This window comes from Choloepus didactylus, chromosome 1 (genome assembly GCF_015220235.1).
Source record: "Choloepus didactylus isolate mChoDid1 chromosome 1, mChoDid1.pri, whole genome shotgun sequence".
Taxonomy (NCBI): Eukaryota; Metazoa; Chordata; class Mammalia; order Pilosa; family Megalonychidae; genus Choloepus; species Choloepus didactylus.
The window spans coordinates 226,603,034-226,617,911 of NC_051307.1; the positions used below are offsets into that span (position 1 = coordinate 226,603,034).

Genomic DNA, 14,878 nt, shown 5'->3' on the forward strand with positions numbered 1-14,878 from the left:
GTAAAGAAGGGAACTGAGGGGAGACATGAGGCAAACAAATTTCAATTACAAAAAACCACCACGGAAAGTGGAAACAAGTAATTGCTTCCTGTATGGACCAAAATAACAGTTCAGACTGTTTTAAATCCTAAAACTAAGAGACAATTTATAGATTTACCTCAGACATGAGCAGAGGTCTGGAAAATGGATGGAATTCAAGTTACAGAATACCATTTCATGAGAGCTTATGTAAGAGTAGCAATGTTAACATGTAACCGTAATTTACATGAATACTTGGCATTCTGGAGCTAGTTTATTTACTTCTAAATGATCAAAGCCCTCCCCAAACCACTTGTGATTTGTCAGTTTTTCCATTGCAAATGCAGGCTATCTGGAGCAGTCTTTAAATTTGAGATCACATTGTTTAAAAAATATATTTTTTCATATCGTCCAGTACTCTTTAGACATATGAGAGTCAAGTTCTCACGTGGGTTGGAACATACTTCATGTAAGACTGATTTTAATTTAATTTCAGTACTTTCATAGAAGGGACTGTCCCAGATCTGTAACTGTTCAATGTTGTATTCACTTCACAGTGTATCAAGCACCAGCGTTGCCATGGATTGGTTTCAAATAACCCTTTATATATAATTTTATATTTATATATATAGTTATATCAAAATTGATAGTATATAGTATAACTGGAAGAAAGAACTAAACTCAAAAGGATATGCTGAAAGGATGGAGTTTGTGAACACAATAAATAAAAGCCCCCCTCCCCCCCACAACCCACCCCCCAAAAAAACCAAAACCAAAACCAGTTGTAATGTACATGGAAAATTGTGCACAGCAGATTTTTTTTTTGTTTTTTTTTTATAAAAAGTAGATTCAGGAGCACATCCAATTATAAATGATTGTTAGGAAAATCATATAAAACAATGGAATACATAAAAGTGTCAAGAGTAATCGTCAGGGTGCGAAATTCCTTGGTGGCCAGATGCCCATGGCAAGCAGAAATTATCCTGGTAGCGTCACTAAGAGGTCGATGTCCACAGAAGAATCTCCAGGGGTGCAAGCAGCATGGGCAGGTGGAGGATTTGAATTTCATACCCTGATTCATAGTTTTCACAATTCCATGTGCAACTTCAGAAAGATTCATCATTTACTGCTGACATGTCACCCTTTGGCGTCGAGGAACGGGAGGAGCCCTTGTCTGTGCTCTCCGACCCCGAGCTGCTCTGGTTCTGCTGTTCTGACCCTGCACTGGAGGTCACTGTGGATGAGGATGTTGAGGAGGAGCGAGTCTTTTCCTTAAAGTCTGTGATAATGACGGTGACGTTGCCCACAGTTACTGCCAACTGCTGTGCAGTGCTCCTGTCCACGTTTTTCAGCCGGGGCCTGAAAGTGACACCATGGGGAATAGCCTATTAAGTAAGCTATGGATGAAAAGCTACTTCTGGAAGAGCATCATCAATATACACAGAGACTTCATGACACTATGGCAATGAATCTAAATTGCCTGCCACCCATACCAAAACCTACTATTACAAAGTATGCTAAGTCACTTCAGCAATAACAGAAACCAATCATAAACTAGTAAAGCTATGATAACTGCAAAACTATCAATTTATCTTTCCTTCATCCTGTTTTGGCTACGTAAAAGTGCCTTTCTATAAAACAAAACAAAACAAAACAAAACAGAAGGTTAACAGTCCTACACTGAGCTCTTCACTTCACCCCTCTCCTAGCCTACAAATACAGAGGTAAAAAACCACCCTAGCTGTTGATTATGATTAAGTAAATCAAAAGAGTAATTTAGTATTTTATTCTAGATTCAAAGTACCTTGAGGTGTGATTTGTTTCACTGGTCTTTGTTGTAGCATTTGCAGACTGTATGCTGTTTGCTTCGCTAGGAGGGTCTTTCAGAATATCGGACTTTGGTCTAAAAGGGGAGGAATTTTAAAAAGACATTTACAAGACAGCTTTGATTCGCTTGCAAAATAATAAAATGCATTTAGTTACCCGGGAACTTACTTTGTTTTCTTGTTGGTATTTTTCTTGGTAACACTAGGACTAATTTCTTTATCTTTCTCAGGTTTTTCTTTGTCTTGCTTTTCAACTTTCTCTTTCTTCTCTTTTTTAGGTGGTGGTGGGGTAGCATACTGTTGTGCCACTTGTTGTGCAACCAGCTGAGAATTTATCCGAGGTTTTCTGAAAAGTTCAAGAAAAGATACATCATTATTTGCTTTATAAATATTTCTTTCAATCTTTTATTTCGGTCTCATTTCTTAAGTACTTTATTACCAGTATCTTGCAAATCAAAACTAAACTATATGGTCAACTATTATTTCCGTATTATTATTTCTATGAAATATGGATAAGTCCATAAAACTTTCCTTGTTTCAAATCCACTTTCTGTACATCTACCTTGAATGACACCCATGTGCACATGCATACACATCCCTTTGTAAGAGTAAAAAAAGTATTTCAGCTAATAAAACATGACACTGTCTCCAAGAGTGCTCAGAACACTACTTCCTTTCAGCTGTCAAGATGTCAAGATTATACTGACTGACAGCTTTCAAATACTCCTGCTGAAGAGGGTTAATCTCATTTTATTAAATGGACACTGGTAATCCCTTGAACAGAAAATGAAATTAGAAGTGTGACATTCACTCCTCAATCTAATTATTACGACTTGATTGGCTCCCCTGCAGCTCTTGTCAGTAGCACTGACAATACATATAGAGCAATAGAAGGTAACTATAGCTCACACCAGCTCCCAAGGGGAAGACTGAAAGTAACTATCAAAAAATCTTACACAAGTAATACATTCATTCACTGTGCCATCAACTATTACACCCACCCACCCGTGCCAATCTCCAACAGACACTGATGCTTAGCACTATTGTTTACAAATGTGAAGTGGTGCCAAACACTTTCCACAATGTGTGACCATTCACAGACCCAAACAGGGAAAGGAGAAAGGCATACTTATGCATTACATCTATATAATATTAATTTTCTAAAACATTCTCGTCTAGGCAGATATTTACAATAAACCATCCAAGTATACAAGGTAGGAAAATAAATACCCAAATGCTTCACCAACAAAGTGAGGCAACTGGCTTCCACAATAGTAACCAACATTCACCTTCAGATCCTACAAATCCCACTCCATTCCTCAGGATGGAGGAGCTTGCCAGAGAGAAGTGACTAGACAGACCAGGTCTGGCTCATCAATGGTGGAGGATGGAAAAAAACAAAAACAAACTTGGGAAAAACAAAACAAAACAAAGCTTCCTTCTTATATAATTCTGCTACTCCTTGCAAAAAATCAAGTGTGAATTGCCAAGTGCATGACTTAAGGATGGTTACTGGAGCACCTTTTGGCAGTGGATGCGATGTGGCTGACAAGAGGAGGAGGAAAGGACAGATGCTATTAGGCTAGGGAGACCTCCAGTTACAAATTTAGATCCAACCTAGATGAACACTGGTTAATCGGCAGTGACCTAATAAAGCCATGTAATTCAGTACCCTCATTTCCAATAATCAAAGCCAGTAAGTTTTTGTCCCATTCCATGCCAACGTCACATAGCTATTTAAAAGAGGTCAAGATGGGGTCTAAAATTCAGGTCATTTTTTTAGTTTTCAAACCAACACTTACTCCATGGCATTATCAAAGCTAGTTTGAGTGCTGAAGGCATTGGGTTCGTTCTGGGTGTTTCCATGGTAGTACGGCTTTGCAAGAAAACATACAAAGTGCCATCTCAGAGAAAGTTTCCTATTGGCCTCCTCAAAGAGACCTTGGTTATAGGGATGGCCACACCCTGAAACCCAGTCTTCTGAAAGTACTCTTCAGCATGGATCACATGTGACCAAGGAGAAAAGGATTCAGACACAGATGTGAAAGCACCTCTGGAGAACTGAGTATGCACTTACACTAAGTACCCCCACCAAGGCATATGCAATACGATGTGAAATACAACTTTGTCTTTTTATAAGTTCTAACAACAGTTGCCTTTCTAACACATTCTACTCCTTCAAAGCAGAATGACTGTGTTAATACTTACAAAGTAGATAATCACCACTAAAAAACATTTCACAAGCACTCATTGGGGATATAACAGATCAGCTGTCTACAGGGATTACCAAGAGGTTTAATCAGAGCTAAAACAAACTGCCATACATCAACCAATATTCAGTTGTCAAAATGAAATCACTCAGCTACATAATTAATAATGTGAAGAAACCACTAAAACTTCATGGAAAACTATACCTTGAGGTAGGATTTCAATCAAGCCAATATACATATAGATTTTACTCCAGAGAATTATGACTCCAGAAACAAGAAAGGATATCTGGATACCAATTTAAGAGTACCCTAAACACTGACAGAATTGAAGTAAACCAGAGATGCCTAGCCCTAGGGAACTCAGACCTTAATCACCAAGGTCCACCCACTCTGAGTTAAAGGTGCCTCTCACTCTAGGACACTCTACAGAATTCAGTGATGTCACTTTTACCCTTCTACACAGTAACTGTCTCAAAGGTAAAGACCACATCTTAATCACCTGTCACCATGACATTCAGCACAGTGCTAGACATTCAGTAAGATTATCTATTGGCTGAATAAATGAACACTGCAGAGACATAGGATGAGGATCAAGAAAAGGACATAAGATTTGGTGATTAGGAGGTCACTGCTGACTTTTAGGAGAGGAGACCACATACAATCAGGGATACAAAGATTAAGGGATTGAAGGTTGTCAAGGGAAGTGGTAAATAGGAACGCCTCTTTCAGCACTGTGGTGCTGACTTAAGGGATGCCCTTGGTCATTACCCAAAACATGGTTTGAGGAAGTTTTATTTAGGAAAGAAGTCTTGAATTACACTGTACATTGAAAGAGGGAGAAACGCAAGAGAGAGGGGTTAACTCATGGGGAAAAGTCTCAGAGGAGAGAGAAAGAACACAATTAAAGTCCTAGGAAAAGAAATGGAGTCACTTTCTTCTGAGACAAGAGAGAAAGAGATACCAGGTAAAGACAAATAAACATTTTTACAAGGAAAAAGACTGTGCCAGTTTGGATATATTATGTCCCCCTAAATGCCATTTTCTTTAATGCAATCTTGTGGGGGCTGACAAATTAAGTGTTATGTTGGAATCTTTGGATTAGGTTGTTTCCATGGAGATGTGACCCACCCAACTACGGGTAATGCCTTTGATTAGATTATTTCCATGGAGGTGTGGCCCCACCCATTCAGCGGGGAGGAGGGGGTGGTGGTGTCTTGTTTTAATCACTGGACTCATATACAAGAACTCACAAACAGAAGGACCTGAGAGCAGCTGAAATTGACATTTTGGAGAGCAGCTAAGGGAGACATTTTGAACGCGGCCATTGAAAGTAGACCTTTGCTAGTCCGCGGTTTGCCTGGGAGAAACTAAGAGAACACCCCCAAATGCATAGAGAGGAACATACTGGGAGAAGGCTATTTTGAAACCAAAACCCAGGAAGAAATGCCAGCCACATGGCTTCCCAGCTGACAGAGGTTTTTTTCTGAATGCCATCGCTGTTCTTCAGTGAAGGTATCCTATTGTTGATGCCTTTGTTTGGACACTTTTATGCCTTAGGACTATAACTTTGCAACCAAATAAATCCCTTTATAAAAGCCAATCCATTTCTGGTATTTTGCATAATGGCAGCATTAGCTGTTCTCCTAGTTGGCTTCTCCCTTATCGGGGAAGTAGGAGATAAGACTCACTGTGAGCTACAGTGGGGACTTCGGGCAGTGTTTAGAAATGAGAAATAAGACAAATGTCAGAAACCGTGGAGATTAGAAGTGGTGACTGCTTAGGTGATTAGCAGGCACCACCAACAGAAAAAAGAGCTAGTGATGAACAGTGAGAACGTACCTTAACGGCACAAGGGTGGTGTGCCTAAAAACAGCTATCAGCTACCCAGAGAACATGCTTATTCAGAATCCCCCAACAAAGCTGACTTGCCAAGGCTTTTGATATGCTACGGACAAAAGGTGAGGTTCTCATCTGACTGTTTCTGCCACTGGTGATCCATTCTCAAGATTCTGGCAATATACCTTCAGAGTTCTTCTTCAGCATGTGCAACACAAATATCTATAAAACAAAGTCTACATGATACCAAGATAAAATTCAGCCACAATTCCTTCTAATGTGCAGGATGTGTACACAACTATGTGAATGTTCTCACTTGCTCCAAAGCAAATGAATGTTTCACTAGAATGGAGAAGAATAAAAGTGTTCCTCTCCTCTGCTGGCTAACCAAACCAAAAGCTCACAAATGAAAAGGACTATTTGGGATGTGATTATTACCAAGAAAAATGGGTATTTGCTAAAGATGCCTGTGTTGTTTCAAAATGTTTTAAATTTCATATATATGTCCCCAAGTAACAACTTGTAACTTTTAAAGTCACTTCATCCTGTCTCCACAAACTCTCAACAATAGAGGAATATTTTTAATGTCAATTACTGTAACTGCTTTGCAAATTAGTTCCTTGATGAGTCCCACAGTACTTCTAGGGTCAAAGAGGGCAGCAGTAAATGGTACCAGGACAGAGGACAGAGCTAGTTTCTCTGTATCACATGTCCACAGAAATAATTACATCAGAAGCTTACGGGCCTAGAAGTAGGAAACCAGGTTATTATTTATTGTTAGCATCATTTTCATCTGTAATTCATTGTTGAAATATATTTTTCTTTTGATTTCTGGTGGCTTTAGAATATGCATAGTTTTTTTTCACCTGGTTAAAGGTTTGATTAAGCTGTTTTTTACTATAATATTAGATTCACATATAGTTAGCCCTTGGAGAAATATCAACACTGTCAGAGTAAGATAGTAAAAACAGTAAAAACTCTCCACAAAGAGGGGAGCAGTAGGAAAATTCATCTGGAGGGTTGGGGCAGGGTGTTGTAAAGAAAACTAGAAGGGTCACCAGAGTGAAACCTCCCAAAAGCTGCCGCCATGTCAGAATTGCTCCGCTGGCTTTTGCCATCTCTTCCCTCTTTATTTCTAGACTAATACTCTCATGAATGCACGTGGATGTTTGGACTATTTCCATAAACCAGTATGTCTTTGAAGAGCACAGATTCATTATTTGGAGGGTGTGTGTGTGTATGTGTGCAGAAGACTTGGGTCCAGGGTGCTAGGGATGAAAAGTCCAGGTTAATCTAGGTTCCAGTTTTAGCTAGATACCTTCCCTAAATCTCACGGCCCTCATTTTCCTTACCAAGTGCCTCACTCACTATGGTAAGAAGTTGTTTGTTCTTAAGGAAAGAGATAAAGACAGGGGAAGTTGGCAAGAATGTTTTCCTTGCTTTCCACTGCCTCTGGAACATTCCCTGGAGGGAATAAACATTTAGCATGATAATTAACACTGCTGATCCATGAGAAATGGCTTCTTCCCATGAATTTACATTGCTTATTAAAGTATTTTAAGTATCATATGGAATACTGCAAATACTTCTTGTTTAAGGGGCAGAACTTTCAGCATGTTGTTGAGTCAAATCTTCAATATGGAGCTGTCCAGGTTAGTCTCCAGAGAAACCCAAGAGTCTGAGTCCTCTAAGATTACCAAAGTTACCCAATTAATAGATTTTAAATAAGCAATTAATAGTCTTTATGATATAGTGGAAATATCAGACCAAAGCTCATGGTTTTATGGCTATGCGGAATAAGCCTCAAATTTAAACCAACCAACCATCCAACAAAAAGCTCCCGTACCCTTAACCAAAAAAACCTACTTGACCAGAGATACAATAAAATAGAGGACTCAGTTTTCCTCATAAGTTCAGAATGGAACCAAACAAGTTTTTCCCATCTTGAGACTGTTAATTTTATTAAGACAAAAAAAAAAAAAAAAAAAACCTACTGCTTTCTTTATAGGTTTATTGTTACTATTTCAATCAAGTTTACAAACGAAAATCTGCTGTGAAACTTCAATAATAGACATCATAAGGAAAACATTTCTATTTACATTTAGAAAGCTAATATTTCAGGAGAGGTCTGTTCTATAAAAAGTGAAACATCCTCAAATTTGAAGATGAATTATTCTAGAAAGGGTGAATATGCATGAAACCATGAACATGAACATAAATATGAACACAACACAAGATACCTTTCTGGATTGTACTTACCCACTTTTGGGGGAACAGACAAAACCACATTTTTAAAGAGACATCTCCTCTATTTATCCTTCTCTTCCTTTCCCCCCTTGTATTCTGAGGGGGACCTGAGAGCTTACCTAATTTTCTCATTTATGCCTCTATCTCTCAGCTACCACAACAAGAAGGCCTGACCTCAGTCCCCTACCCCCACCCCAATCAAGATGGGTTTTGTCTCCCCATAGAAGTGTTAAACAAACAAGAACTGGCAGAATGATCTTTCTCAAAGCTCCAGTCAACAGTAAAGGGTTGCAATAACAGGGCGAGTGCTAAATCCAGAAACAAGCAACTTAAAAATGGCAGGGTCTTGTGGAGCCCTCGCTGGCCCCTTTCCCATCCCAACATGAGCTCTGAGTGGAGCTGGCCTGCATTCCCAGTACACGTTTGCCCACATACTAAGGTATATGGTATGGTGGTAGTGTGAAGGACACGTGCTGCCGTCCCAGAACTTGCCCAGTGCATAGAGGGAGCTTGCAGAGCTCTCCTAAGAAATGCTAAAGGAGAACAGTCAAATAACAGTTGCCTGGGGCAAAGTACTGTCGGCTGTGAGGCATACAGGGCAGCACCCTGGATCATGAGGAAACACAGTTTCCTAGGGGAATGGGGACATTTGTGCCCATGTAAACGAGAATTCCTAGGGCCACATGTGCATGCCCACAAAATGTGCAGAAAAGACTGGGGAGGACCCTATGTTTCTGCCTTAGGCTGTTCTCTGGTTGACTAAGCTGTGGAAGAGAGTATTTTGCACAGGCTAATCTGCAAAGGCTGGGAAAGGTGTTTTCATTTCTTTTTTGGGAGCTACTCCTGGCATAGAAGGAAATCTTTTTGTCATAATACAAGCTAGATACAAGCTTAAGGAACTCGGTGTCTAAATTCCAGAGATAATGTGTTAAATACTGAAATGTGCACGTTGCAACAAACGATTATGAAGTAGACAAACAGGAAATGGGTCTATGCAAAGGAGGAGAATAAAGCATTAGAAACCATCAACAAGGATGACCAGACCTGGGACATACCAAAGACTCTTAATTTTTAATTAAAATGATCCTAAATGTATTGAAAGAGCTAAAGGAAAACATGGACAAAGAACTAAAGGAAATCAGGAAAACAATTCAACCACAAAGAAAATATTAACAGAGATAGAGATGGAAATCATGAAAAGGAACTAAACTAGGTTGACAACCACAGTAGCAGATATTAAAAATTCCGTAGAGGGGTTTAATAGCAGATTGGAGCTGACAGATGATAAGACCATTGAAATCATCCAGTCTGAGGAAAGAGCAGAAAGAAAAAGAATGAAGAGGAAGCTATAGGACACCATCAAGCATACCAACTTACACATTGTGGGAGTCCTAGAAGGAGAAAACACAGAAAGGTAAAGAGAGAATAGTAAACAAACAAACAGGCAGGCAGAAAACTTCCCAAATTTAATCAAAGACCTGTGTAGTGGTTTGGAGCTATGTACTCCAGAAGAACAAGTTCTTAAACTTAATCCATTGCCGTGGGTGTGAACCCATTAGGACCTTTTCATGAGGGTTACTTCAGTTAAGGTATGGCCCAATACAATCAGGATGGGTCTTAATCCTATTGCTGGAGCCCTTGATAAGGAGAATAAAATTCAGACAGACAGAAAACCACAGAGGGAGCAGCCAGAAGCTGATATCAAGAAACCCAGAAAAGAAGGGAGAGGTCAGGAGAGGCTGCCATGTGCACCACCATGTGACAATATATTGCTAAGGACCAAGCATCACCAGCAGCCACCCCCTTCCCCCCAACTTAGAAATAGATAAAACAGATTTAAAGTAAAAGGCTAGTTATTCTTGGGGCTCTTTTTCCTTGCCTATACTTATTTCTTAACAACTTTACATCACTTTATCCTCAACAATTCTAAAAGGTAAGTTGGGCAGCCACCAATATTCCCAGTTTAAAAAACTAGAGGTGTAACAACTCAACTAGACCAAAGTGAATCACAATCTTCAGACTATTATTAGTCTGGCATTCTTTCAACTACACCATGCTAGGCTGAATGTTTTTTTTTTTAAATTCAGTTTTATTGAGCTATATTCACATACCATACAATCATTCATGGTGTACAATCAACTGTTCACAGTACCATCATATAGTTGTGCATTCATCATCCCAATCCATTTTTTGAACATTTTCCTTGTTTCAGAAAAAGTAAATATAAGAAAAAATAAAAGTAAAAAAGAACACCCAAATCACCCCCCCCACCTTATTTTTCATTTAATTTTTGTCCCCATTTTTCTACTCATCCATTCATACACTGGATAAAGGGAGTATGGTCCACAAGGCTTTCACAATCACACTGTCACCCCTTGTAAACTACACATTGCTATACAATCAATAATCTTCAAGAGTCATGGCTACTGTGTTGCAGTCTGGTAGATTCAGGTAATTACTTCTAGCTATTTCAATGCATTAAAACCTAAAAAGGGTTATCTGTATAGTGCATAAGAATGCCCACCAGTGCCCTCTTGACTCCAATTTGGAATCTCTCAGCCACTGAAACTTTATTTTCATTTTGCATCCCCCTTTTGGTCAAGAAGATGTTCTCAATCCCACGATGTGGGGTCCAGGTTCATCCTCAGGAGTCATATCCTGCGTTGCCAGGGAAATTTACAACCCTGGGTCTCAGATCCCACATAGTGGGGAGGCAGCGAGTTCACCCACTGAGCTGGCTTAGCTAGAGAGAGAGGGCCACACCTGGGCAACAAAGAGGTACTCCGGGGAGACTCTTAGGCACAATTACAAGCAGGTTTAGCCTCTCCTTTGCAGTAACGAGCTTCATAAGGGCAAGTTCTGAGATAGAGGGCTCGGTACACCAAACCTGAATGTTTTTTTATTAATAAGTGGTTTTAATCTCCTAAAATTTTCTGGTACTGTTAAAATTTGTTACAGTGTAATAGTACATTAGTACTAAGAATCACGAATTAATCACTAACCCAATGAAGACTAACAGATAATACTGGCAGATAATCTGGTTCAGAAGCAAATTCTCAAGGAGTTTCTAGATAAATGCTTCCTTTGCCATTATTTTTAAAGGCCTGAGTATCTTAACAGATCATTGGACAAATATCCATCTGTCCAGCTGTGGGAAAATGAAACCACACAAAAGCTCCAACCTAATTCTTCCCTGATACAGGATACATAAGTCCGTGTACCATTTTGTTATTCACAGTAATGAGACGCCTCTTTTGGCTTGCTGGTTCAGGTCTATGTCAACTTTACTCAGACTTAGCTAGCTCTGCCATGGAAAGATCAGTACTCATGGCCTTCTCCAGAGCTGTTCTTGCCACAAATGTCAGGCCATGCGACACAACAGGTTAAAAAGAAACATGCATGACCTTGTGACCCTCACTAAAGCCAACCACTGTTATCGTATGGCTAATTTAAAAACTCAATTGTCACTTACTTAACTTGCTAGGATCACAGTATGCAGGGTGTTATTAATTTCCACCTATTTCACAAACAGAAGTTTTCTCACTTTTCTTTTTTCTCCTAACTAGTTCTTCCTCTCTCATGGAAACTCTTTTCTTGAATTCCTCAAATCTTTTGGCTCATCTTCTAGAACAAGGTACTGGGTAACATTAAAGGGTCTGAATTCCCAGTCTAGGTTACTCCTTTCCACCATTACTAAAATGTATTCTTGACTCAGGAACATCACTGTGCTCTGTATGAGAGAACTAAAATCCCCACCCCCACCCCTAAATGTGACTCAAACTATTAAACTGAAAAGGCCCAAGTCATCCTTTTTCTCCCACCTATCTTTCATTCTGTCTTCTTCACAGATACTGAGTAAAGAATGCAGTATAAAGGAAAGTGATGGGCTCTGGAGTTAAAGACAACCTTTGAACTTTTACCCAAGTTCTGCTACTGAGCTTAGGTAAATTGCTTGAAAAGGGAATGGGGCCACAGTTAATTTAACAAAGGTGAAGTCAAGATCAAATGAGGTAAAAGTTCACTTAGCACCTGTCATAGTACTTTTATACACGTAAATGTGAAAAAAAAAAATAATTCCCTTTAAAAATAACATAAACATTTCAAAGTACTACTTTTCCAGCAGTAAGCGGTGTCTACCACCCTCACTCAGAGACTAGGAGGCAAATGGAAAGATTTACATTTGAAAAGAAGTTGGTAAGCCTTGTTCTGGGAAATGGTTCTACAGACATAAATCCTTCTTCACATATGTTAGTGTCCTAGAGTTTCTTATGCTGTCTACCAGCAACAGGAGCAGTGAGGATCCTCATCAACATAGCTGCCAATTTTTCTGCATATTTCAGAGAGAATTTTGGATTTGCAGACATTTCTTTTAAAAGAAAATGCCTTAAGTGGGGGAAGGGGCAACAGACTTCAGTTGTGCATATACACAGTATTACACAATTTTCACCAAATCCAGCTTGGTTAGGAACAACTGGCTCCAACCTATTTGAAACTGCACACTGTGAAACACTCTACTCTAGATTCAAACTGTTATATTGAATATTCAAATGTCTCTTATACACTGAAAGCATACTTATTTTTAATGAATACATGAGCACCAGTAAGTGCAGACACTATTACTTTTCTGCAACTCAGGAATATGCATTCAGTAAAGATCTACAAGTGGTTCAGAGTCTTGAAAACCACCACGTACTTAATAAACCAGTATCGCAACAACAGATAGCTCAGCCCATTTGTTCTCAAAGTGTGGTCCAGAGACCCTGGGAGTCCCCAAGGTCCTTTCAGGAGGGTCTATGAGATCAAAACTTTCTTCATAATAATTCTAAGGCACTCTCTGTCTTTTTGACTCTCGTTCTCTTCATGCGTTTACAAAGGAATTTTCCAAAGGCTACATGACATGTGAAGATACCATTGCTCTGACAGCTAATGAAATGTATGCTTGTCTATTCCTGCATTTTAAATATTTCTCCGTTTTAATTTCTGATATGTAAAATATCAATATATATAATCAACACAAACACAAGCTCCTTGAAGTCCATAGTCACTTTAAAGAGTGGAAGGGATCCTCTGATGAAAATGCTTGAGAACTGCTACCCTAGCACCATGCCAAATATTTTATTATGCAAGTCTGTTTGATCACAGCCAAAGAGACTTTTTTTTAAAAGGCAACTTCTTAACTCAAACTTGTATTCTTTCTCAGCAAAACTTTAAAAGAGAAACACGAGAAGCAATATCACCTCCAATTACAGATTAAGAAAACATTTTGCATATAAAGAAAAAATTTTAACTTACTAAACACTAGAACAAATTTCAAGAAGTGCATTTCCTTCCATTTTCTCTCCCCTATGGTGCCTAAGTCACAGAATTTTGTGGTCATTCAAATATTTTAAGTAAATACCCCATAAATATCCCATGGCACTTCTCCAAACAGCAAGGCCACTGACAAGGAATGTATTAGTTGGAACTGTGTAAAGAAAAATGTTTCCTAAATTGTTTTTAAATGGGCCATCTTTGAAGACAACCAACTAAATTTCTTTTTGGTATCTCCATTCCATTATTTTCAGCATAAACTGTACTCTATGGTAAAAGACTTCAGCGTTCAAATAGAAAAGAGTCTTTTGCTTGTTGAGCATTTGTTCTGAATAGAATTTTAGGGTCCCTGCCATGCTTGTGAAGCAGTGTATCACAGCACCTATAAATTTAGTGAAGACACACCTCTCCACCTTATCTGCCTTTTTTGAAGGATGATAGCCTATATAAGCATCTGACACTTTCTCTCTGGGTCAGCATCCCCTATTTCTCAAATCTAGTTTGGTATAGGAACAGAGATGTAATTTAGTTTGGGTAAAGATGTACATTTCTTGCCCTGTCTCCTCTCCTGGTTTCACCTTTGGCATTTTGGTTTATGCTTCCAAATTCACTCAACAGACTTTTCTTGGTTCCTTCTATATATGCCCAGGGCAGAGTGCTGTACATTCTGGATGCATGTGGATATAATGCTTGTTTTCTAAAGGTTTGATTAGACATGACAAAACAGATTTCAATGGCCAGGTCTCGGGTTAGGGTCCTTTGCTTTCATGAGGACCTCCCAGTCACACAAGCTGGAACAAAGGACTGAAACAAGTGATACGGCTGCTCTCATCACTCTTCGCTTTCTGTACTTATTTTGGATCCCTAACTCTGTGACTTTGGACAAGTTACAGAATCTCTCCAAACTTCAATTTTCTCACTGGTAAAAAGAGATTAGAATAGAGTAAGTGGTCTCTAAGCTCAACTATTTGTATTCAATAGTTAATTAAAAAGAAACTAAAAGTATTTATTTTTCAGGTGTAGGCAAATTTGCAGCTTATGTTCTCTTGTAACTCATTTAGCCTTTTTTTAACAATCAGGAATAAATATCATTAGTACCCTACAAACTATACTGCTGGTTTAGGTATAGTGGATTGGATATGACTTCTCCTTCAAAAAGATACACAAAATTCCTTTTCAAATTCTGTCAGTAATTAAAATGAATTACAGAAATCAAAGATCTCTAAGCAAATAATATTTTCAGAAGCAGAACACTACACTAAAGCAATCCAATCTGCTCTGCGAATTATTTTATAGCTGTCAAAGATCCTATTTTCAATGCATTTAACCATTATGAAATTACAATTCATATTTCAAAGCTAGGCATTTGAAAAAAAAAACACAAAAAATTAGTACTGCTTAGAAGAAAAAATAGCTATTTGATCATTCAAA

General features: G+C 38.7%; 1 protein-coding gene across 1 annotated transcript in view; it reads right to left on the reverse strand.

Annotated features, from left to right (window-relative positions):
* Positions 1 to 777: 777 nt before the first annotated feature.
* Positions 778 to 14,878, reverse strand: part of LOC119507231 (RING1 and YY1 binding protein) — an 83,012-nt gene continuing 68,911 nt past the window's right edge. Inside the window, exons 3-5 of the mRNA XM_037800364.1 lie at positions 2,014 to 2,190; positions 1,823 to 1,921; positions 778 to 1,377 (exon numbers count right to left, since the gene is read on the reverse strand). Of these exons, the coding sequence (XP_037656292.1) occupies positions 1,125 to 1,377; positions 1,823 to 1,921; positions 2,014 to 2,190 (529 nt within the window). The 3' untranslated portion in view covers positions 778 to 1,124. The remainder of the gene's footprint in view (positions 1,378 to 1,822; positions 1,922 to 2,013; positions 2,191 to 14,878) is intronic.